This window comes from Protomyctophum bolini (genome assembly GCF_963924005.1).
Source record: "Protomyctophum bolini genome assembly, chromosome: 18".
Lineage (NCBI taxonomy): Eukaryota > Metazoa > Chordata > Actinopteri > Myctophiformes > Myctophidae > Protomyctophum > Protomyctophum bolini.
Genome location: NC_137879.1, coordinates 16,214,445 through 16,236,999, shown reverse-complemented (window position 1 = coordinate 16,236,999; position 22,555 = coordinate 16,214,445). Strand labels below are relative to the sequence as shown.

Here is a 22,555-nt window from a genome sequence, read left to right as displayed (position 1 = left end):
TGTCTTTCACCAACTGTTGTGTTTCACGTGTTTTTTTTCAAAGGTAGCTCCTGTATGTTTGCTTATCCCTCAGAGGCCCACATTTGTGAAATTGTGAAACAGCAGCAAAATCCACATTAGTTTCTCAATTCTAAGAGTGTAAAACATTACAGAGAAAGGTGAACTTTTACACTTTCAGAGTTGAAAGTGTAAAAGTATGAACTGTGGATTTAACCATAGTGGTATTTCTTCTAGGTTTTTTCAACTGAAGTGATGTGGATTCTCTGGGGAAGGAAAAAATAGCTTTATATTGCCATTTTTATACAGTGTCTCATTAAAACCCTGCCTGGTGCCGGTCCATTGGGAAGTGAATGAAACTGCAGTTAGACAATGTCTTCTAGAGGACTAGTTGGACCCAAAAAAAAGTTCTATGTTACCCTAATAAACCCTAAGAAAGAGCAGTGTTAAAAGGGCCTTTTCTTATTTGACATTCTGTAAGAATCATAGTTCTCATACATTATTATTCCAAGCAAATACAACAAGACAAGAAACAAGGCCTTGTGACATATTGCATACTGTAATGCCACTTTCAAAGGTTTTGAAAGTGGTTAATTGATTGTCTCTTAAAGTGCATACCGGTACTTGTCAACACATCATTGAGGAGATTATTATCACACTAATCTGGGCTACTGTGCAGCTTTAACATAAAGAACTGTGCAGATGTACAATGAGACAAACAGAATGTGCTACTCAATCATTCTAGATGTTATTTTCTACAACCGAAAACTATCATTTTCATTCAAGCACCTACTGGGTGATACTGATGGCCTTGTGTCTGCGTAAATTGACACTGCACGCACGCATGCACGCACGCACGCACACACACATACACACATACACACAAACAAACAAACACAATCAAATGGTTATATCAGTGGCAGAGCGTATCATAACCCATAACCCAAAATGAAATACCTTCTGGCTGTGATATTATGAAAGGCCTTAATAATATGGCTAATGTGTAAGTGCTGCACGTGTGCACACTCACGTGCGGACGCACATTTGAGGCTGTACACATAAACAGACTGATTCAGGTGACTGGTGAAGAAATGTTCCATTAAGCTTATTTGTCAACTCCACTGGTTGCATTTCTCTCTCTCTCTCTCTCTCTCTCTCTCTCTCTCTCTCTCTCTCTCTCTCTCTCTCTCTCTCTCTCTCTCTCTCTCTCTCGCACCATCTTTCTCACACATGCATTTATCCCAGCTGACTGTCAGATCCTATTGGTCTCATTTCCTCGACCTTCCTCCTGGCAGTTCAACAGGTACCTTGTTCTGGAGTTCAGAGAAGCAGAAGAGCCGTGGCAACACGTTTCTGTAGATGGAAATAGAGCGGACTGAATTTGAAATGGAGCTGAAAGATGAATAGAGAGTAGGAGGAGAGACTGGGGAAACACAGACCATCGCAGACCATACTATATGGAGGGCATTGCAACTCGCGTTTCAAGCTTGTAGATCTGCTACATTTGGTGCTGTAGTATGATCAAGTAGGGCATTCATTTACAAAACAAAAACACAAAAAGTAAAAACTGTTTCGGCCTGGTTCCGGCGAGCCGCCCCATGTCCGAAACGGTTGAGAAATGACAGAGTTACCGTGTCGGGGAATTAGCTCACAAGTAATAGTGTAGTATTTTCCCTCCCTCCCTTCCTCCCTCCCTCTCTGTCGCTCCACATTGTAATTAGCACAACAGTGCAACACACTCTCTCTCTGTTTCTAGCTCAGCAGTGTCACTTTTGCACCTGTTGGTAGCACAGACAGACAGACAGACAGACAGACAGAGTGTGTCAGCCTGGGCACACTGTCGCGCGCAGACGGTCAGAAGAACCTGAAGCCCTTCTTCTTCGTGGGGTTTTTAGACAGCTGGTGGATGGAAAAGAAGCTCCACCTCCGCGGCTGACTGACGCGACGGACAGCTTCCCGGACGCGCTCTCCTCCGCGTCAGTCGGGCGCAGAGGTGGAGCTTCTTTTCCATCCACCAGCTGTCTAAAAACTGTGCGCAGCCGAAAACGTGCGCGACCACGCGCGACAGTCTGCCTGCGGGGAGACAGACAGACAGACAGACAGTGCTGATCCTTGAAGTGGTTGCACCACTTAAACATTTTAACGATTGAACCTACAGTATGAAACATCAAAACTGACGTGCATCGAAATTTCCGACAGGCTGTTTGCAAATAGAGTAAATGTCACCCAAAGAGCCTTCTTCTATCTGTCTGGTGACCCTTTTTTAAGTGGTTAAAAATGTAAGTGTTCATTGTCTGTGAAGCTTCAAAGGAAGGACAAAGATAGAGGGGCAGATATGAGGAGTTAGCGAAGACCAAAAGACATAGGAAATAATTGACATAGACATAAAGAATGAGACATAAGAACAGGGGGGGAGTGGTAGGAAAGGGAAACAATTGTCTGTTAGGTTGAGTGTGAGAGCAAAGAGGAGGAAGAAAGGGCATGGGCAGGTGTGTAGAGTCAAAGAGCAGTGAGATGAAGGCAGTGAGAGACAAGCAGAGAGACGAGGGGAACGACACACTAAAAGAGGGTTTATGTCACTGTCTTATCAGTGGAAGTCCATCCTCTACAGAGGAGCTAATAATATAACTGTCTCACACACACACACGCGCGCACGCACATACAATTACACACTGCTAGACAGGGACACATAAAGTGACAGGCTGACTGAATCATGGCGTGCGTGTGAATGTGTGTGGATGTGTGTGTGTGTGGTGTGTGTGTGTGCGTGTGTTCGTCTAGAGAAAAGCTAATAATGTTGCTTGTCTGTCAGAGCAACAAGGACATAGAGATAAAGATATATTCACACAGTAAAGGTCATTACACAACGCGATATATTTGTGCATATAATTCGCATTTAAAAAAAAACAGTCCATGCAAGCTTCCACATCAGTGGCGAAAATGCGACCGTTTTCGCTCTTTATTTGTTCGCTCTGGTGTCGTATTTTGCAGAGATTCGCAGGCGAACTGCAACATGCAATATTTCGCATTTATCAGATCGCTTATTCGCATCGCGTCGCTAATTCGCCAGTGTGTAATGACCTTAATAGACAGTCACGCACGCAGAAATGTAGAGACCCCCGCCTACTGATGGTCTGGGGATGGCCACTATGTCGTCTGCTTTGAAAACCAATCATATCATTGCGCTGAAGGAGCTTGACTGACGTTTTGTTTCAACCCAGTTTTATCAAGGAATGCTGAGAGAAGTGCACAGACTATGCACACACACACACACACACACACACACACACACACACGTCGTCTAACAACTAACGCCACGTGTCTATGTCGCAGTGCGATCCGAGTGTAGACGCAAACACTTTGTCTTTGCCCACTGACCGCGTTTTCCGTGCTGGGCAGTGTTGTTCTGTGGTGTTGTTGTTACTCCGTGAATGTTCTGCTGTCCGTGTATTTTGTCGTGGCCATCGCATCATGGAAAGGGAAACCACGGAGCTGGGTTGAAACGGATATATATATAAGAAAGCTAGATGACTCGCCCACGCTGCTGGCCAATGGAGAGCGACGTCGTTACGTGGCGGCCATCTTAATTCGGGTCAGCATAACATTGTGTCTATGGGGCATGTAGTTTTTAAATAAACACACCTTACTCCATTTTCAACTGATTTGATTGAACGGTTTGGTCAGAGACGTCCGCATACTTATATGCTTTTATATGACGTTCATATAAAAAAATAATATGAAGCCGATAAGCATCCTGAAACATATATAGCTACATTGATAAAGTTTGTAATAAATCAACCCGTTTGTAAATCCGTCAAGATTTGAGTGAGTTATGACTGTTTTAGTTTGAGCTGCCATAGAACATACTGTACTGTAGCCCTGAAGCAAGATGGCCGCTGGGTGAACTACGTCAGAGACTCTGCCTTGAGCCATCTAGCCTTTATATATGTCTATGGGTTGAGAACGCAGGGGTAGGGTCGGTGATGTATCACGGTCACAGAGCACGGGCGGCGCTTCCACATGCTCCACAGTTTGACTTGCCCAACTCAACTACCGTATGGCGCTCACAACTTGTTACCGTCTCTCTTGTGGATTGTATTCATTATTTTACCAGGAGGGGGGCCCTGGACCACTTTCAAAACTTGCGGTACAGGCCACCAAAAATAATAATTCATTCCCGTCTGTCCACCTCCCCACCTGCTGATCCGTCCATCCATTTCCCTTCCTTCTATCACTTCATCCGTCTAGCCATTCAACCATCCTTCCATAGCACCTTCTCTTTATTCATCCATCCATCATCATAGATACATGTTCCCCTCCATCTCTCCTCTCATTCATCACTCCATCTATCCAATCCCTTCCTCTGACCATTCATCCGTGGCTTCATGTTAGTGGATTGTGTCGCTCATTTGAAGCGTCCTAATCAAAAAATCTCAGTCGTGCATGTTTCTGGATCTGTCTGATATACGGTAGTCTCACATTTGAATTACCTAATTTAACGAGATGCTCAAATAGTGCAACTTGTGTGTGCGTGTGATGAATGATAAAAGGAGAGAGAAGGGGGAGATATAAAGCGTCCTCTGAAAGTCACCACTTATTGTTCAGTGATACGTCTTCATTTTGATCGACTCGACGACTCATTACGTTCACACAAAAATACGTTGCCCACATCAACCCGGAGCATTTTTTCATGTTTTCATTGTTTCATGTTTTTGTTTACAGTTTACATTTATAATTCACAATTTAGTCATTTAGCAGACACTGTCTGTAAATTAATGCCCCATTCATCATACAATTATGAGTGTCGCACAAAAGTAGTGAAATTAGCAGATCTAAAAGCTCACAACACATCGTGGTGTGATGCGTTGTGAGGTTATAGATTTTCACTATTTTAATTGTTTATTAATTTAATAATGATAAAACATGAACGTTTTGGGCATACAAAACAAGTGAGACGAATTGCACTTCATGCACACTCTCATGCTCACCCCACCTCACCTTCGGTGGAATATAAGGTGGGGTGCGGTGTGTGTTGCTCTGCCTTCTGAAGGACTAAATGTTTCCGTTTGGCTTTTGATTTAGACGTCCAATGTACTGTGCAGTAAGTAAACACACATAACAGTGAGTGAATTGCTGATATGCATCAAACACTTCTACTGTACATCACAGAGATTGGTTTCTATGACGGCTCCCTTGGCAATGTTGTTCACTGCTCTCTCTCGCTCTCTCTCTCTCTCTCTCCACCCCCCCCCCCCCCCCTGCTCCCAGGCGTGGGTATGGCCAGCATGAGGTAAGACTCCTCTTAGATTGGAGTTGGACGGTGCCTTTGCATGTGTTTTCTACATTTATTTTCTTTTACATTTTGTCTTTGAACAGTTGATTTTCTGTTCTTGTTTCTGGTACTAAAATACCGCAGCTTCCTCTTCAGGGCATGCATGGGGTCGACACATTCTATATGGTCAATATTCTTCATTCAGTGTGACGTCATGAAGGATCATGTGCAGTAGCACAGTGGTTTTTATGACGTCATGAAGGATCATGTGCAGTAGCACAGTGGTTTTCAAACCTGTGTGGCTGCATGTCTCATCAAACAATACTGACGTTTTGGTCAAATGCTTTGAATTAACCTTTCAGTAATTCAACCATGGTTGAATAATTTTTAACCAAACAAATTTATCATGGTATTCATGTCATTCTTTTTTCTTTCAAAATCTTGAACCTTGATATACCGGTAGTTTTCATTGTGATACCAATGAATAATACAGATGAATAGGAGCTTACAGTATAGCCTACTGAAAGTGCTGAAAGGCTGGCTGCTGTGTTCAGTGGTCAGATGGTGGGCTGACTGTGAATACTATTCCCGTGGACCCTGGTCCAAAAAAGGTTGTGAACGACTGCAGTAGTAGTACTATACTGTAGGGTCTGACATCATGAGGGTAACATTTAATGAACTGTGAGTCAAATGCCTGAAAACATCTGAAAGGTTTCTTTCAAACACAGCTATTATGTTCATTTTGAAAGGAAGCAAATGTATGAAAGAGCACGCAGCACGTCAAGTTTGCCAGTAATTTGCACTGACTTTATAACTGTGGACTTCAATGACATCTAAGTGAATCATTTAAAAGAGAGAACTTTTCAACTCTCTATCTCTCTCTCTCTCTCTCTCTCTCTGTGTGTCTTTCATCATCTGTCATTCCCCATATTTGTCTCTCTGGCAGACACAGCAACTTCTCAGACCTTCTCTCCTTAGACCAGAGGTACTCTCCCTCTCTGTCTCTGCTTGCCTTAACACTTCTCTAGGCACTAGAGGACTGTGTGCACTGTGTGAGCATGCATGTGTGTAGGGCTGGGGCAGAATGTGTAAACACAGTATAATGGGTTTATGCTTAGTAATTTGTGTGTGTGTGCGCGTGTGCGTGCGCGTGCCAACGGTGTCATTGCTAACATCTGTCTGTAAATCTAACAGGAGCTGTCGATGGAGTCGGGCATCGACCCCGGCCAGGATTACTACACACAAGATTACTACAACTATGAACACGGGTTAGTCTGCTTACTTACGCCTGTGTGTGCTGGTGTGTGCGTGCGTGCGTGCGTGCGTGCGTGCGTGCGTGCATGAGGCTGTTGTCTGAGTGCCAGCATGTGCGTGTGTGTGCATACTGTCTTGTCTGTGTACACACATGCCGAGATTTATGTCTGCTTATTATTTTATTTGAGATGTAATGTTTTTGGGTTCTCTTATCTAATCCCAAAGCTAGTCTGTAAACACAGTAATGATGAACCAAATGGACCCGTAACATGCAGGTTTTTTCAGTGTTCAATGTACAGTAACTGTGTATGCATTATCAGTGTTGTGAGAGAGAGACAATTCTTCCTTTCAACTTCCCTCAGAGTGAGAGAGGAAGGTCATTTCAGTTCTTAGGGTCCACAAGCACCGGCTGAGGGTCTGCCACAGTTGCTCTGCAACTTTTATTTTAGATGTACACCAGATGATGTGAATTACATATTTGTGAGTGTATTGCCCTTCTGAATGGATATAGGGAAAACGCTGAGCATGACTACAGTATATTGGTTGCATATTATGTATGTTCCCTCAGCACTACGCTCATTCTGTAGCTCCGAGATGAGGTCACACCCTGGGCCCCTCCCACCGCGGTTCAGAAACGGCGCATGCTTCCCTTTTCACTTCTTACCCTTTTCTGCACAATGAATCCAAAAAGTGAAGGGCGAAAAAAGTGTTACACTAATTCAAACTTAGCCCCGGCCGAGAAAATCCAAGTTTAAACGGTTACACAAGCGTTACAGCGGTTGTTTAGTCAGCCGCTTCCATGTTTATCAAGGAAGTCGTGCGTGTGCGCGTGCATGTCGAGTGAACTGAAGTCAGTTGGAAATGTAATTCTACTTTCGACCAGGGGAGGCGCCGGGGAGGCGCTAAAGCTTTTCAACTTCCTTGAAAAACATGCTAAACAACCACTGTAACGCTCGTGTAACCGTTTAAACTTGGATTGTCTTGGCCGGGGCTAAGTTTGAATTAGTTTAAACCTTTTTAGCCCTTCACTTTTTGGATTCATTGTGCAGAAAAGGATAAGATCCTTGTGGAAACATGCGCCGTTTCTGAACGGCGGTGGGAGGGGCCCAGGGTGTGACCTCATCTCAGAGCTACAGAATGAGCGTAGGGAGAGGGCACATATGGGGCTACATGCATTCTGTACACCATCACATCATTTATTAGGCAGTATGCCTTGGTGATCAAGGCTGAACAAACTCATGAGTCAGATTCAAACCCATCCCAGGATGTTGCGAAGTCACATGAAAGGGAAAGTCACAGTCTCAGCATTGGGCCAAGTAGGCTCTAATGCAGCCTATCGGTGAGTCACACAGCCTCCAAAGACAAATCACAGCAGTGTAAGAGAGACAGAGACAGAGACAGAGAGAGAGAGAGAGAGAGAGAGAGAGAGAGAGAGAGAGAGAGAGAGACAGAGAGAGAGAGAGAGAGAGAGAGAGAGAGAGACAGAGACAGAGAGAGAGAGAGAGAGAGAGAGAGAGAGAGAGAGAGAGAGACAGAGAGAGAGAGAGAGAGAGAGAGAGAGAGAGACAGAGAGAGAGAGAGAGAGAGAGAGAGACAGAGAGAGAGAGACAGAGACAGAGACAGAGACAGAGAGAGACAGAGACAGAGAGAGCACCTACTCTGCCATCAGTGATGCATTGTGTAATTTTAATAGTTCTGTCTCCCTCTCATCTCATCCTTGTATCTGTCTTTCACGCATGCATGCATGCACGGGATTGCACACACACACACACACACACACGCACGCACGCACGCACGCACACACGCGCACGCACGCACGCACGCGCACGCACGCACGCACACACACACACACACACACACACACACACACACACACACACACACACGCACACACATACTGAAGGCAACGACAGCAACGATATTGAAAAGGTTGTTTTTGGGTTGAATGGGAACATGTTCAGCAGCCCTTGTCACATTGGAAGCCAAACAGAGTGCAGGTAATGTCTCAATGTCCATCAGGAACAGGCCCATGGCCCATTTTGGTGCCAAGTCTGCCAACCCACAGTTTAAGAGATTATGTTTGAGGCGTATGCTCAGCGTGGCTAATTAATAATATACCTTATATGTAAGTTTGAGTCCTGGCCTAGGGAAACACCATGTGCACTTACAATACAGTATCTTTTGGGTCTTGAGCTGTTTCGGAGCCCCGTACATTAGTTGCACTGCACTGCCCTCTGCCGGTGAATCCAAGAGAGGCAGCGAGAGCAGACAGATTAGAATTTCCGAGTCTTGTATGTCAGAAAGAATCTCAATTTGAACACCCATGTCTCATTCCAACGCCAATGTTTTATTCATCAACGTTCTCTCCCTTCTTCATACACCCTTCTTTCCGCCTGCAGCTACGACCTTCCTGAGTACGGCAGCCGTAGGAAGCTGATCTCTCCTGCAGGCCTGTATGATGAATATGGAGAGGTGGTGGTGGACGACGACGGCAGTTATTACTACAGTCCACAGGACTCAGAGGGAGAGGTAAACACTATCAACACACACACACACACACACAAACACACACACACACACGCACACGCACGCACGCACGCACGCACGCACGCACACACACACACACACACACACACACACACACACACACACACACACACACACACACACACACACACACACAGCAGTAGAATACAATCATGAAGCTTCACTGAATAAGTGTGTGTGCAGTGGTGGATGAAGGACTTAAGTGAAATAGCAATACCACCGTGTAAAAACAGATACTCTTTTACAAATAGAATAAATAGATAAATAAAAAACAAAGTCATTAAAATGTTGACATATTATTGCTTATAGCAGCTTTAAGGTCTATTTTATACTTTGGCTATACAAAAATAGCCAATCTAGAAGCTCACAGTGTAGCGTTGTCAGCTTGTAGATCAGCTATTTTCAAATAAGACAAGATATTTGATTAATAACTTTTTAATCATATCAATCTGCAAAGTAACTATAATAACTAAATCTGTCAAATAAATAAAGATGTAGTGGAGTAGAAGTAATTAGAAAATAGCAGATCCACAAGCTCGGGCTTGTATATCTCTTGTATTAGTAATAGTAAACTTAGTATTAGTAGTAATAAGTAATTATTATAGTAAATATTATATTATTTATTAATGACATAGTAAAATGTTGAAAATGAGTGGAATGCCCCTTTAAGTACAGTATAGGCTACTTATGTATTTTTAGTTACTTTCCACCACTGATGAAAAAGGATACCATGTTGCTGTTGTTGAATAATCAGAGGAGAAACACACATGAGAATTAATCACAGATCGCCATGAGACATGATTATCAATAGGCATGCATTGTGCGTGCGTGCGTGCATGCGTGTGTGCGTGCGTATGTGCGACCGTGCGTGCATGCCTATTTATTGTATTGCATTTTGCAGTTGTGTTATTTCATGTTTGCGATACTTCACATATGTCATGTTTGCATATTTATCCTATACATATATTATTGACATGGCTTTGGAATAATATCACCATGACAACAGGTACTGGGTCACGGGAGGAGACCAGTTCGGGGGGGCAGAGGTATGTCCCACCATGCCAACCTCCAACCCCCACATCCGCCCTCTCGTGGTGCCCCCACCAAGACCCCCAGAGCCCCTACAACAGATCATGACAAGAAGCTAAAACTAAACGGTGGTACGACAACTAAAACAGAGCCCCAGGCCCAGGGTTCCAGAGCTGCCTCCGCACTCAGTGCTGTGAGGAAGCTGAGTTCTCTGTTCTCTTCTGGGAGTAAACCAGGCACACAGCCCCCTACTGTCCACCCACCCTGGAATAAAAGCAGAGTAGGACCGATGGAGGACAAGAATGGGGTGACTAAAGAAGAATTAGGGATTGAGAAAGGAGCAGGAGATAGTATAGGAGGAAAAGGAGGGACAGCAGACACTGACAGGGTTGGAGAAGTTGGAGAGAATACACTTAAAGGAAGGGACGATACAGGAGGAATAGGATGTGAGACGAGGGGAATAAGTGAGCGAGAAATTGAAACGAGGGGAAGAAGTGAGCAAGAAATTGAAATGAGGGGAAGAAGCGAAAGAAGTGATATGCCGAATGGTGGAGTTACATATGACGGAGGAAGAGACAGAAGAGGCAGAGAGGACAGAGGAGAGCTCCCTGGAGCAGCCGCTTCTCGGCGAGCAGCCACCTCGGACGGCGGTGTCGTCATCGACGGCAGTTACTTCCAGACTTCCTTGGAAGCCAAGAGGCCACTGTCAGGCAAGCAGCGCCTCAGCCAGGCTCTAAGCGTCATCTCCCTCAGCCGAAGGCTCCACGGACCTGCCAGGGTGGGAAACGCAGGAGAGGAGGGATGGAGAGAGGGAGAGAGCTGGGGTCCGGGAGATGAAAACAGACATAGGCATGGATTCATTGGAGACATGACTGTTTCAGCGGCAGTGAGTGACTCAGAGATGGGAAACGGCAGAAAAGACGAATTCAGCAATTCGGAGCAAAGTAGTCCGAGCTCGTCTCTTCAGGGAGAGAGCACAGAGGATTCTGATGAAGAGGCCAAGTCTAAAACGAACTCTGACACAGAAACGGAAAAAATCACGTCTGACTCCGAAACGGAGCAGGAAGATGGGACGTCCGACAGTGGGTCGGACAGCGAGGGGAGTGAGGTTTCGTCTGAAAGTGAGGAAGGAACAGAACGATCAAGAAGGAGGAGCAGTAGTGGCAGTACTAGAAGCAGGAAAAGTAGTAGGAAAAGTAGCAGTGCCAACCTAGAGGAAGATGGCGGTATCACTACCTCAGAAAGCACTGGTTCAGACTCAAAGAGTTCCAGCTATAGAATGTCCAGTTCTAGCTCAGTCAGTGGAAAAGAGCAATCAAGGCCCAAAACTTCTAGACACTCTCGCTCCTCTGGCTCGCAAGAAAGCATGGAGGAAGATAGTGAGGAGGACTCTGAGGAAGAGGAGGGCCTTTCACCCATCACCGAAGATAATGAAGAGGAAGAAGAGAATTCGGAAACTTCAGAGGAGGACGAACCAGATTCAGAAAACAAGTCAGCCGATTGAAATATGGAATGAGGCCTTATTCGCTCCCACCAAGTAAGATCTTCCAGAAAATGCCTGGACTGGGTTTGCAGTTCAGTGGATTTTTCACTGTAACTTCTCTCTCTCTCACTCTCTCTCTCTCTCTCTCTCTCTCTCATTCTCTCAGTGTGATTTACAGAGAAGAGTTTACACGACTCGCATGTCTTCTCTCAGCCTCTTTGAGAACGTACTCCCTCTCCATCATCGTACCTCATTTCTCCCTGCTGTCTTTGTGTCTGTCATAACAATTTTGTTGGTGATCTTACATTTCCATCTGTAGCGTGGCTCTTTGTGTGATAAATATGGGAAGGCTGTCTTGTCATGTCAGCATCTGTCCTTCCCACTGATGATGCAGCTCAATCACTTAAGCCTGGTACAGTACGCTTTGGCGACAATGGAATGTTTTCAAATTAAGACAACTTTTTACCTCTATGCTCTGACTTTACTTTGTTCCACTGTTGTATTCTTCTTATTTCTTTTCATTAGTCAGTTATTGTATTTGTATTTCACTCTTTGATTTTGTTTTGTTACAGTGCTTCATTTTTCAGGGTTCTCTTTTCGGAGTAAAATTGTGGAATGGTTGAAATGATTGTTAAACACTTTATGCTTTGGCTATTTAAAAATGCCTGATCTACAAGCTTTACATCACATGTTATTGAAAACATTTTGGGGAAAACTTGAAACAGTTTTGAAAACATTTTAAAACCAGTGAACATCTACTTTGTCCTGTACTGTAGGCTACGTTAGTCTGGTGCATGATGGATGGGTGATACATAGAGGCGCTGTGACCTCCGCAAATATTGTATTTCACTTTTTCGCTGCTATCTACGTTTATAAACGTAGCTAAGCTATCGGTACCTACTTGTGCTAACTATGCGTACATTATAACAGGATTTTCAAAGTGCAGTATCTCAAAAGGTTCGAGCGCTGTCCATGGTGAGCCGTCGCGCATCCGACGATCGTAAATAATTTGTGAGTTTGTATCGCTTCGCTGAGCACATGTAACTGGTTGTAATGATAGCTAAGGGGTCTGAGCTAATGTGACTGATCATAACAAAAGCCCCCACCTCTCTGAATAACCCGGAAAGGAAACAAGGACCTAGAGTTAGAGCAGACGGGTGGCATTCCTTAGGTGTGCGTATGCTGCTGCCACCTAGCGGCAGCGAAAAAGTAATTTGTGAATATTAGCCATGTGGTGTGGTGTAATGCTGCTGGCAAAGCACATGTTTTATGTCAGGGGGAAAACTAGCAAGAAGACTGTTGCACTGATTGCACTATGTGTGTTTCCCAAACAGTGGCCCATTTGTGGTTCACCAACCAACCGACCAATTTTATTTCCCTACATTTAAAAAAATGTATAGTCTCTGCATTGCGAGCTTGTAGATCTGCTATTTTCTGTTTGCATCCCGGGCAAACGTTTAATCTCGCTTTTGGGTCTCGACTTGAATAGTTGTGGAACCACTGATTTAGTGTGTGCTGTGCAATATTGGCAATTAAGCTAAAACACTTCTTGTTTAGAGATTAGGTGTATGCTAATGATATAGATGCAGTAATGGTCACAACAATCCAGTCATCTCTGTGTGTGTGTGTGTGTGTGTGTGTGTGTGTGTGTGTGTGTGTGTGTGTGTGTGTGTGTGTGTGTGTGTGTGTGTGTGTGTGTGTGTGTGTGTGTGTGTGTGTGTGTGTGTGTGTGTGTGTGTGCGTGTGCGTGTGCGAGCATGTGCGCGTGCACGTGTGTGCCCTTCCTTCCCTCCAGTATGGCAATAGGAAGCGTCGGATCAAGCTGGTGTTGGACCGCGAGTATGAGACCAGCTCCACGGGCGAGGAGAGCGCAGCAGAGGGCCAGCGGAACCGCTTGTCCTCCAACCTCAACAGCCACAGTAATACCAACGGCAGCATCTACGTGGCCCAGAACGGCTCCATCATCCGGACCCGGCGCTCGGCGACCGGCACAGCTCCCACGCACGCGCACACCACCAACAACAACCTCAAACTCAACTCCCCCATCCTTAGCTCACGGCTGGCCAAGCAGTTTAAGAAACTTGACAAAATGGCTGCCACGCAAGAAGAATGTATCCCCCTGAACAACCCTAAAGCGGCCACGGTCGGCGGCCACAACAGTCTGCGTAGCTTCAAAGGCTTCGGGATGACAGCATCCGTGACCGCCACCTCCTCCTTTTCCAACACGGACAACAACAAGACACTGAACACACTCAATACTCGGCCCTCCAGTGTCTCTTTAGGTTCGAGCAGCACCAATAACACGGGCCTCGAAAGCATAGCGTCCAAATCGAACCTGCTAAAAGCTGCACAGAGCAACATGGAGCAGGCACAGGACACACCGGAGCGAGAGAGTGGGGAGGAGGAGAGAGAGCTAGAGGAGGAAGAGGAGGAGAGAGAGGCGATAGTGGATGACAGCAGCGGTGATGCTGGAATTGTTGTAAACGAACCCACGGAATGTCCGACTCCTAGCGACAGAACCCAGTCGGATGAGGAAGAACTGTGGATGGGCCCGTGGAACAGCCTGCACATACCCATGACCAAACTCTGAGGGAAATACATTCCATTGTGTTTGATCCTAGAGATCCAAGATTTTAGCAGTAAGACTCATTCATTTGGGACTAAGTAGGGATGCTCCAATCAGTCAAAAAGCTCAAAGTGAGGTGCAGGGACCCCCAGGTCAGGTGTCCTTGAGGTGGTTCCAGGGGGTCCTCAGCAAAATGAGGAACAGTTTAAACACTTGTAGGTCACACCCAGATTTGACCCTTGTTTTTGTCACAATAGTGATGCAATATTCCAATATTTTATGAATCAAAGTAAATATAGGAGACCAAGTTTTATAAACTCCAAAACAACTGCAGATTAATTGAGGTTATAAGTGAATGTTTTAAAGGGATATTTCACTTTAAAAAAAAGAAAAAGAAAAAAAGGATAGTAAGTATTAAAAAAAAGAATAATGAAATAAATCATGGTCCCCTCACTCTTTAGAAGAACATTCTAATGCGTGAGGTGAAAAAGTTAAACATCCCTTAAATATAGTTTTGCTTGGCCTCCTATTTACTTCAATTCATTATATTGGAATATTGGATCAGGAATAAGACTAAAACAATCTCCATGAATTCAATGCTTCATGGGTGAGCTATCCCTTTAAGCTCTATTTAAAAAAAATTATCAAAGATTTTGACAAACTTGATAAATCTTCTCCGTAAGGCGTGATTCATACTCCTATTTTAGAGCTGAATAAAAGTCAGTTCGGCTCTGTAGAGCCTACAATGTGACGTCATTTGAGGTTCGGGGGGGCGGGTACTGTCCTAAAGTCGTCTCTTCGGTGCTACTGAAAATGTCTGACGAGCCGAAATCATTTCGGCACTACAGCGGTAAAAAAAAGAGTATGAATCGGCCCCTAGACTATAAAAGGTCAGGTCTATAATGCGTTATAACCACATTTATAATGCATTATAATGCACTCATAAGGCATTATTACTGACTTATCACTTATAATATATAATGTACAAGTTCTGTTCATAATGCATTATAAACTCAGTGGAACAGCAAATTATAACTACCAGGTAACGCTTAAAGATTGGGTCTATAATGCATTCTAAGGCACTTATAATGCTTCATAACACTCGCTATAAATGTTTTATGATTATGCATAACAACTTATAACAAAGACACTTTATTGCGACTGTAGGTTGCATTTACTATGAAAACCTGCATCTCCCGTCCGTCAGTTAGTCAGTCACCCCACGCCTCCATATATGGTCATGCCTCATGACATCCTGCCTCGTGACCCCTGGATAACCATACATGGAGAATACTGGATCATCACCTAGATCTGCATATACAGTATGGAGCCGGCCAGTAACTCTACATCTGACCTCAAACCCTTAGATCTCCAAATATGGAGCTGGCCTGTTCTGACATTCCATATGTTGATCCTCTCCCACCCGTCCTTCCTGTTCTGACATTCCATATGTTGATCTGACCTCATCAAACCCTGTACACTCAAGACACGCTCCATATATGGCCTGTACAGAATTAATTCCATATGTTGATCTGACCCCCCATGCCAAAGTGCCAGCAGTCTGCCATTGTAGCGGACCCAGCTGGCCATGAAAAGGTTGAAGACTGAACTGATGATTTTGAAGTTTCTTTATTAAATCAACGTAGAACTGACAAGAGAAAAGGCATACAAATGCATCATAAATCAGATACAATAAACATCCATTATCCAACATCTCATTATCAGTATAACAAAAAAGTTCCAATAAACCACATACTTACATATATCCCATACAATATACTATAGCTTAAAACTACTATATCAAATGCCATATGATCAACCACCACAATAAACCTCAGACAATAAACCACAAGAATAAGACCCAGTCAGACCAAAAAGAGATTCACCTTGTCCCCTTTCCAGCTGGGTGCTAAAGTGGCATGTGCTTCATTGCATGGCGTCCATTTGTTTCATAAAGTTTGGCCGTTAGTCCTTTCCTTAGGCCTTCCTTTCCATAAGCCTTGACCAAACATTCCATAAACACAATTTGTGTACTGGTCCCATAGTGATGCCGTTCTCGCTCCTCTACCACTGAGGCCCTTTTATTGTCTACTTCTGCTATCTGCAGCACCATGCTGGGCGTCGGCAGCACAACAGGTGAACTTGATCAACCTACTCAGTGCCCAAACTGCCCATTGCTGTGCTCCTGGTCTGCAAGACCCAACATGGCAGGAACCCCTGCACAATAAAAGTTTGACCATCCCGGGGTCCGTTACAGCCATCAACCAGGCCCTCAGGGCGTCTTGGTATAAGTTTTGGTAGTTAATTATTATGTGCTGTTTCTCTGAGCTGTTAATTAGTGCATTATGACTAGCATGTATAACTTTGGCTCTAATGAACTGTATAAGTTGTGATACATGATTATAAACATTTATATTGAGTGTTATATAATGTTATATATGTCTTATAATTGCATTTTAGACCATTAACCTTTTAAGTGTAAGTGTACCATCTTCTCTCATGGAGGGCCCTGGCACCAACTTCTTTCCGATAGGGGTCTGTGGCCAAATATGAATCCATTTATGGGTCCTTGACATGGAAATGTTTGAGAACCACTGATCTAAAGCCTCGTTGTGAATCAACCTCTCTCCCCTGTCCAATGAGATGCCATTGTGTTGTATCACATCATTGCAAACAACTTGTTTATGTTTGATTCATAATAGTTGAACCGTGAAGCATTTACAGAGAGTAAAATAAATTAAAAAATGAATAATGACAGCAGACTAATCCACTGGTAACAGATTGGTATTGGCCAATGCTTTTTATTGTACTTGCTGTATGTATTATTTATAGACTTTTGGTACTAGCTCAAACATTCCCAAATGGAGCATCCCCGCAGAATCCATATTACTACTGCTACACTGGACCGTGAACTATACTGAGAGGACTGTTTTCTACTTTGCTAATACATAATGAAGTGAAAAGACAATAGCCCTTTAAATGACTGAAGTTGCTTTGTGGAACTGCACTTTGATTCAGTATGAATAGGCTATTGGCACAGATCCAGTCTTAACATCAATGTGATATCTTGTGTTGTTCCAACTTGCCTTTTTTACGTTATCAAGTTGCTCTGCAACCTTTATCCAAATAAAAGTGGCCAATCAACCAGTTGTTGACAATTAGCTTGAAGAGAGTTTGTCGTTGCACAGTGGATGTCATACTGGTTTTACATGTTTACAGATATTTTTCAACTTTGGCTCTAATATTAGATAGCCCTGATGTAAATTAAAAGATGAGTGTCAAAGTATTTTCATTTAGTGCTTTCTATCGTGTTATTTTTTTTGTTATTTTATGCTCTGTCTGTCTGTCTGTCTGTTTATTTATTACTAAAGCAAAATGAGAATAGATGGACTTCCCCCTAGTCAAAAAGTCCTATAGGATCTTCGAAATGTCCAATAGGATCCTACAGGATTTTGAAATCCTATAGGAATCCTACATCCCATCGTTTTTGTCAAATTGCGGAAATTGCGGAAATTGCGGAAATGGTAATTGCGGAAATTGCAGAAATGGAAATTGGGAAATTGCGGATTTTTTTTCCATTTTTTTCAAATCCTCAAAAATGATGAAAAACGGCGCGCTATAGTATGCCGTACGATATGGGCTATAGCCCATGGTCCAAAATGAAGAGAAACGAGGCTAACTTTTTTTTTCAAAATTTCAAAAACATGGGCTATAACCCATCGTTTTTGTCATTTCGTAATTTTTTTCAAATCCTCAAAAATGATGAAAAACGGCGCGCTATAGTATGCCGTACGATATGGGCTATAGCCCATGGTCCAAAATGATGAGAAACGAGGCTAACTTTTTTTTTCAAAATTTCAAAAAACATGGGCTATAACCCATCGTTTTTGTCATTTCGTCATTTTTTTCAAATCCTCAAAAATGATGAAAAACGGCGCGCTATAGTATGCCGTACGATATGGGCTATAGCCCATGGTCCAAAATGATGAGAAACGAGGCTAACATTTTTTTTCTAAATTTCAAAAAACATGGGCTATAACCCATCGTTTTTGTCATTTCGTCATTTTTTTCAAATCCTCAAAAAAATCAGTGTGTAAAGCAAAGTGTCACAGTTTTGACCAGGATTTGAACCCTGGACATGTGGATCACAAGCACTGCCACTCATCACACTGAGCTAACTGCTGGATACTAGTACAAAGCTTTTTTTGTTTGTTTTCTTCTTCTGAAATCGGTCTTGAACGTAAAGATATGAGTCAGGTTCGAACCGTCACACTTCTACTAGGTATACTACGGATATCATTTGACTTATCCACTGGGCCATTGAGGCACACAAACATGGTGAATTTCTGGGCTGCTTTAAAGTTTTCCTTCTGGAAATCAGTGTGTAAAGCAAAGTGTCACAGTTTTGACCAGGATTTGAACCCTGGACCTGTGGCTCTCAATGACAGCCTCTCATCACAGTGAGCTAACTGCTGGATACTAGTACAAAGCTTTTTTGTTTGTTTTCTTCTTCTGAAATCGGTCTTGAACGTAAAGATATGAGTCAGGTTCGAACCGGCACACTTCTACTAGGTATACTACGGATATCATTTGACTTATCCACTGGGCCATTGAGGCACACAAACATGGTGAATTTCTGGGCTGCTTTAAAGTTGTCCTTCTGGAAATCAGTGTGTAAAGCAAAGTGTCACAGTTTTGACCAGGATTTGAACCCTGGACCTGTGGCTCTCAATGACAGCCTCTCATCACAGTGAGCTAACTGCTGGATACTAGTACAAAGCTTTTTTGTTTGTTTTCTTCTTCTGAAATCGGTCTTGAACGTAAAGATATGAGTCAGGTTCGAACCGGCACACTTCTACTAGGTATACTACGGATATCATTTGACTTATCCACTGGGCCATTGAGGCACACAAACATGGTGAATTTCTGGGCTGCTTTAAAGTTGTCCTTCTGGAAATCAGTGTGTAAAGCAAAGTGTCACAGTTTTGACCAGGATTTGAACCCTGGACCTGTGGCTCTCAATGACAGCCTCTCATCACAGTGAGCTAACTGCTGGATACTAGTACAAGGCTTTTTTGTTTGTTTTCTTCTTCTGAAATCGGTCTTGAACGTAAAGATATGAGTCAGGTTCGAACCGGCACACTTCTACTAGGTATACTACGGATATCATTTGACTTATCCACTGTGCCATTGAGGCACACAAACATGGTGAATTTCTGGGCTGCTTTAAAGTTGTCCTTCTGGAAATCAGTGTGTAAAGCAAAGTGTCACAGGTTTGACCAGGATTTGAACCCTGGACCTGTGGCTCTCAATGACAGCCTCTCATCACAGTGAGCTAACTGCTGGATACTAGTACAAAGCTTTTTTGTTTGTTTTCTTCTTCTGAAATCGGTCTTGAACGTAAAGATATGAGTCAGGTTCGAACCGGCACACTTCTACTAGGTATACTACGGATATCATTTGACTTATCCACTGGGCCATTGAGGCACACAAACATGGTGAATTTCTGGGCTGCTTTAAAGTTGTCCTTCTGGAAATCAGTGTGTAAAGCAAAGTGTCACAGTTTTGACCAGGATTTGAACCCTGGACCTGTGGCTCTCAATGACAGCCTCTCATCACAGTGAGCTAACTGCTGGATACTAGTACAAGGCTTTTTTGTTTGTTTTCTTCTTCTGAAATCGGTCTTGAACGTAAAGATATGAGTCAGGTTCGAACCGGCACACTTCTACTAGGTATACTACGGATATCATTTGACTTATCCACTGTGCCATTGAGGCACACAAACATGGTGAATTTCTGGGCTGCTTTAAAGTTGTCCTTCTGGAAATCAGTGTGTAAAGCAAAGTGTCACAGGTTTGACCAGGATTTGAACCCTGGACCTGTGGCTCTCAATGACAGCCTCTCATCACAGTGAGCTAACTGCTGGATACTAGTACAAAGCTTTTTTGTTTGTTTTCTTCTTCTGAAATCGGTCTTGAACGTAAAGATATGAGTCAGGTTCGAACCGGCACACTTCTACTAGGTATACTACGGATATCATTTGACTTATCCACTGGGCCATTGAGGCACACAAACATGGTGAATTTCTGGGCTGCTTTAAAGTTGTCCTTCTGGAAATCAGTGTGTAAAGCAAAGTGTCACAGTTTTGACCAGGATTTGAACCCTGGACCTGTGGATCACAAGCACTGCTACTCATCACACTGAGCTAACTGCTGGATACTAGTACAAATATTTTTTGTTTGTTTTCTTCTTCTGAAATCGGTCTTGAACGTAAAGATATGAGACAGGTTCGAACCGGCACACTTCTACTAGGTATACTACGGATATCATTTGACTTATCCACTGGGCCATTGAGGCACACAAACATGGTGAATTTTGGTTGGTGAATCTGGTTACTACAACACAGCTTTTCTGTGCTAGTTGATGTTAGTGTGGAATGCAAAGTGTCAGTAAAGAATGGGGTGGGATTGGCCCCTTTATTTTTTTGTTTGAACCTGAGTGGGCTTTGAACCCACCATCTCCCGATCATGTGGCAGCATTCTAACACACTGAGCCACTGGCTCCAGACAATTCACACTTATTTTTTGTTTCTTTTGTTCTTCTGTAAACTCATAAAGTTTTTCACTCCGTGAGATCAGCCAAAGAGTCGAAGGGTTTTCTGTACCTCATTTGAACTGCCTAAATCCAGGATTGAAACAGGGACCGACCTTTAAATCTTCAGCAGGTTCGAACTTGATGCAGTTGAGAATGTCTGACTTAACCCACCTTTCAGAATATAGAGGTTCTTTAGGAGGTTAAAAAACAATGCACACTTTCGACACAGTAAAATGTGGGTGTTATGGCAAAATAAACTAGAACTGCACCCTATCGAGTGCCTACTTGCTTGTTGCACACAAGTAGGCCTACTAGTACGGACATTTATACAATATTTAGCTCACTCTAACATCAAGGATGTTTTTCCAAGTTTGTATGTGTATTACAAAGAGCAGGGCCTTTAGTTATTATTTTTTCATTTTGCATCTTTGCAAGGTTGTACCTTTGTAGGTTTGTCTCTAATGTATAAGCAAAGTTGTAGCAGCGGTTAAGACACAGGCTTCGCAAACAGAAGGTTCTAGGTTCAAGCCCAGCAAGGGGCTTTTTACAACCGTTATCTTAGTCTTACCCAATATGTCACTCCTAATGAAGAGTGTGATTTGTTGTTTCAGTTTTTATATTGACTCATTTTTTAACCTACAACATTCGGTTTATACATCCTTGTCTTTATGTTTATGCCACAAAGGCATGTGAGATGCATGGTGCAGAGTTCTGTCTCCATGCGACGATGGGTTATAGCCCATGTTTTTTGATTTTTTTTAGTTATCCTCGTTTCTCATCATTTTGGACCATGGGCTATAGCCCATATCGTACGGCATACTATAGCACGCCGTTTTTCATCATTTTTGAGGATTTGAAAAAAATGAAAAAATAAAAACGATGGGTTATAGCCCATGTTTTTTGAAATTTTGGAAAAAAAAGTTAGCCTCGTTTCTCATCATTTTGGACCATGGGCTATAGCCCATATCGTACGGCATACTATAGCGCGCCGTTTTTCATCATTTTTGAGGATTTGAAAAAAATGACGAAATGACAAAAACGATGGGTTATAGCCCATGTTTTTGAAATTTTGAAAAAAAAAGTTAGCCTCGTTTCTCATCATTTTGGACCATGGGCTATAGCCCATATCGTACGGCATACTATAGCGCGCCGTGTTTCATCATTTTTGAGGATTTGAAAAAAATGACAAAATGACAAAAACGATGGGTTATAGCCCATGTTTTTTGAAATTTTGAAAAAAAAAGTTAGCCTCGTTTCTCATCATTTTGGACCATGGGCTATAGCCCATATCGTACGGCATACTATAGCGCGCCGTTTTTCATCATTTTTGAGGATTTAAAAAAAATGACGAAATGACAAAAACGATGGGTTATAGCCCATGTTTTTGAAATTTTGAAAAAGAAAGTTAGCCTCGTTTCTCATCATTTTGGACCATGGGCTATAGCCCAATATCGTACGGCCTACTATAGCGCGCCGTTTTTCATCATTTTTGAGGATTTGAAAAAAATGACGAAATGACAAAAACAATGGGTTATAGCCCATGTTTTTTGAAATTTTGAAAAAAAAGGTTAGCCTCGTTTCTCATCATTTTGGACCGTGGGCTATAGCCCATATCGTACGGCATAATATAGCGCGCCGTTTTTCATCATTTTTGAGGATTTGAAAAAAATGACGAAATGACAAAAACGATGGGTTATAGCCCATGTTTTTTGAAATTTTGAAAAAAAAGGTTAGCCTCGTTTCTCATCATTTTGGACCATGGGCTATAGCCCATATCGTACGGCATACTATAGCGCGCAGTTTTTCATCATTT

At 43.0% G+C, this 22,555-nt stretch overlaps 1 protein-coding gene across 1 annotated transcript in view; it reads left to right on the top strand.

Annotated features, from left to right (window-relative positions):
• The window catches only part of LOC308333176 (protocadherin-15-like), a 199,704-nt gene extending 184,541 nt beyond the window's left edge, over positions 1 to 15,163 (top strand). The window contains exons 36-40 of the mRNA XM_080789372.1: positions 5,266 to 5,287; positions 6,216 to 6,254; positions 6,464 to 6,537; positions 8,923 to 9,052; positions 13,378 to 15,163. Coding sequence (XP_080645498.1) covers positions 5,266 to 5,287; positions 6,216 to 6,254; positions 6,464 to 6,537; positions 8,923 to 9,052; positions 13,378 to 14,172 — 1,060 coding nt within the window. The 3' untranslated portion in view covers positions 14,173 to 15,163. The remainder of the gene's footprint in view (positions 1 to 5,265; positions 5,288 to 6,215; positions 6,255 to 6,463; positions 6,538 to 8,922; positions 9,053 to 13,377) is intronic.
• The last annotated feature ends 7,392 nt before the right edge of the window (positions 15,164 to 22,555 follow it).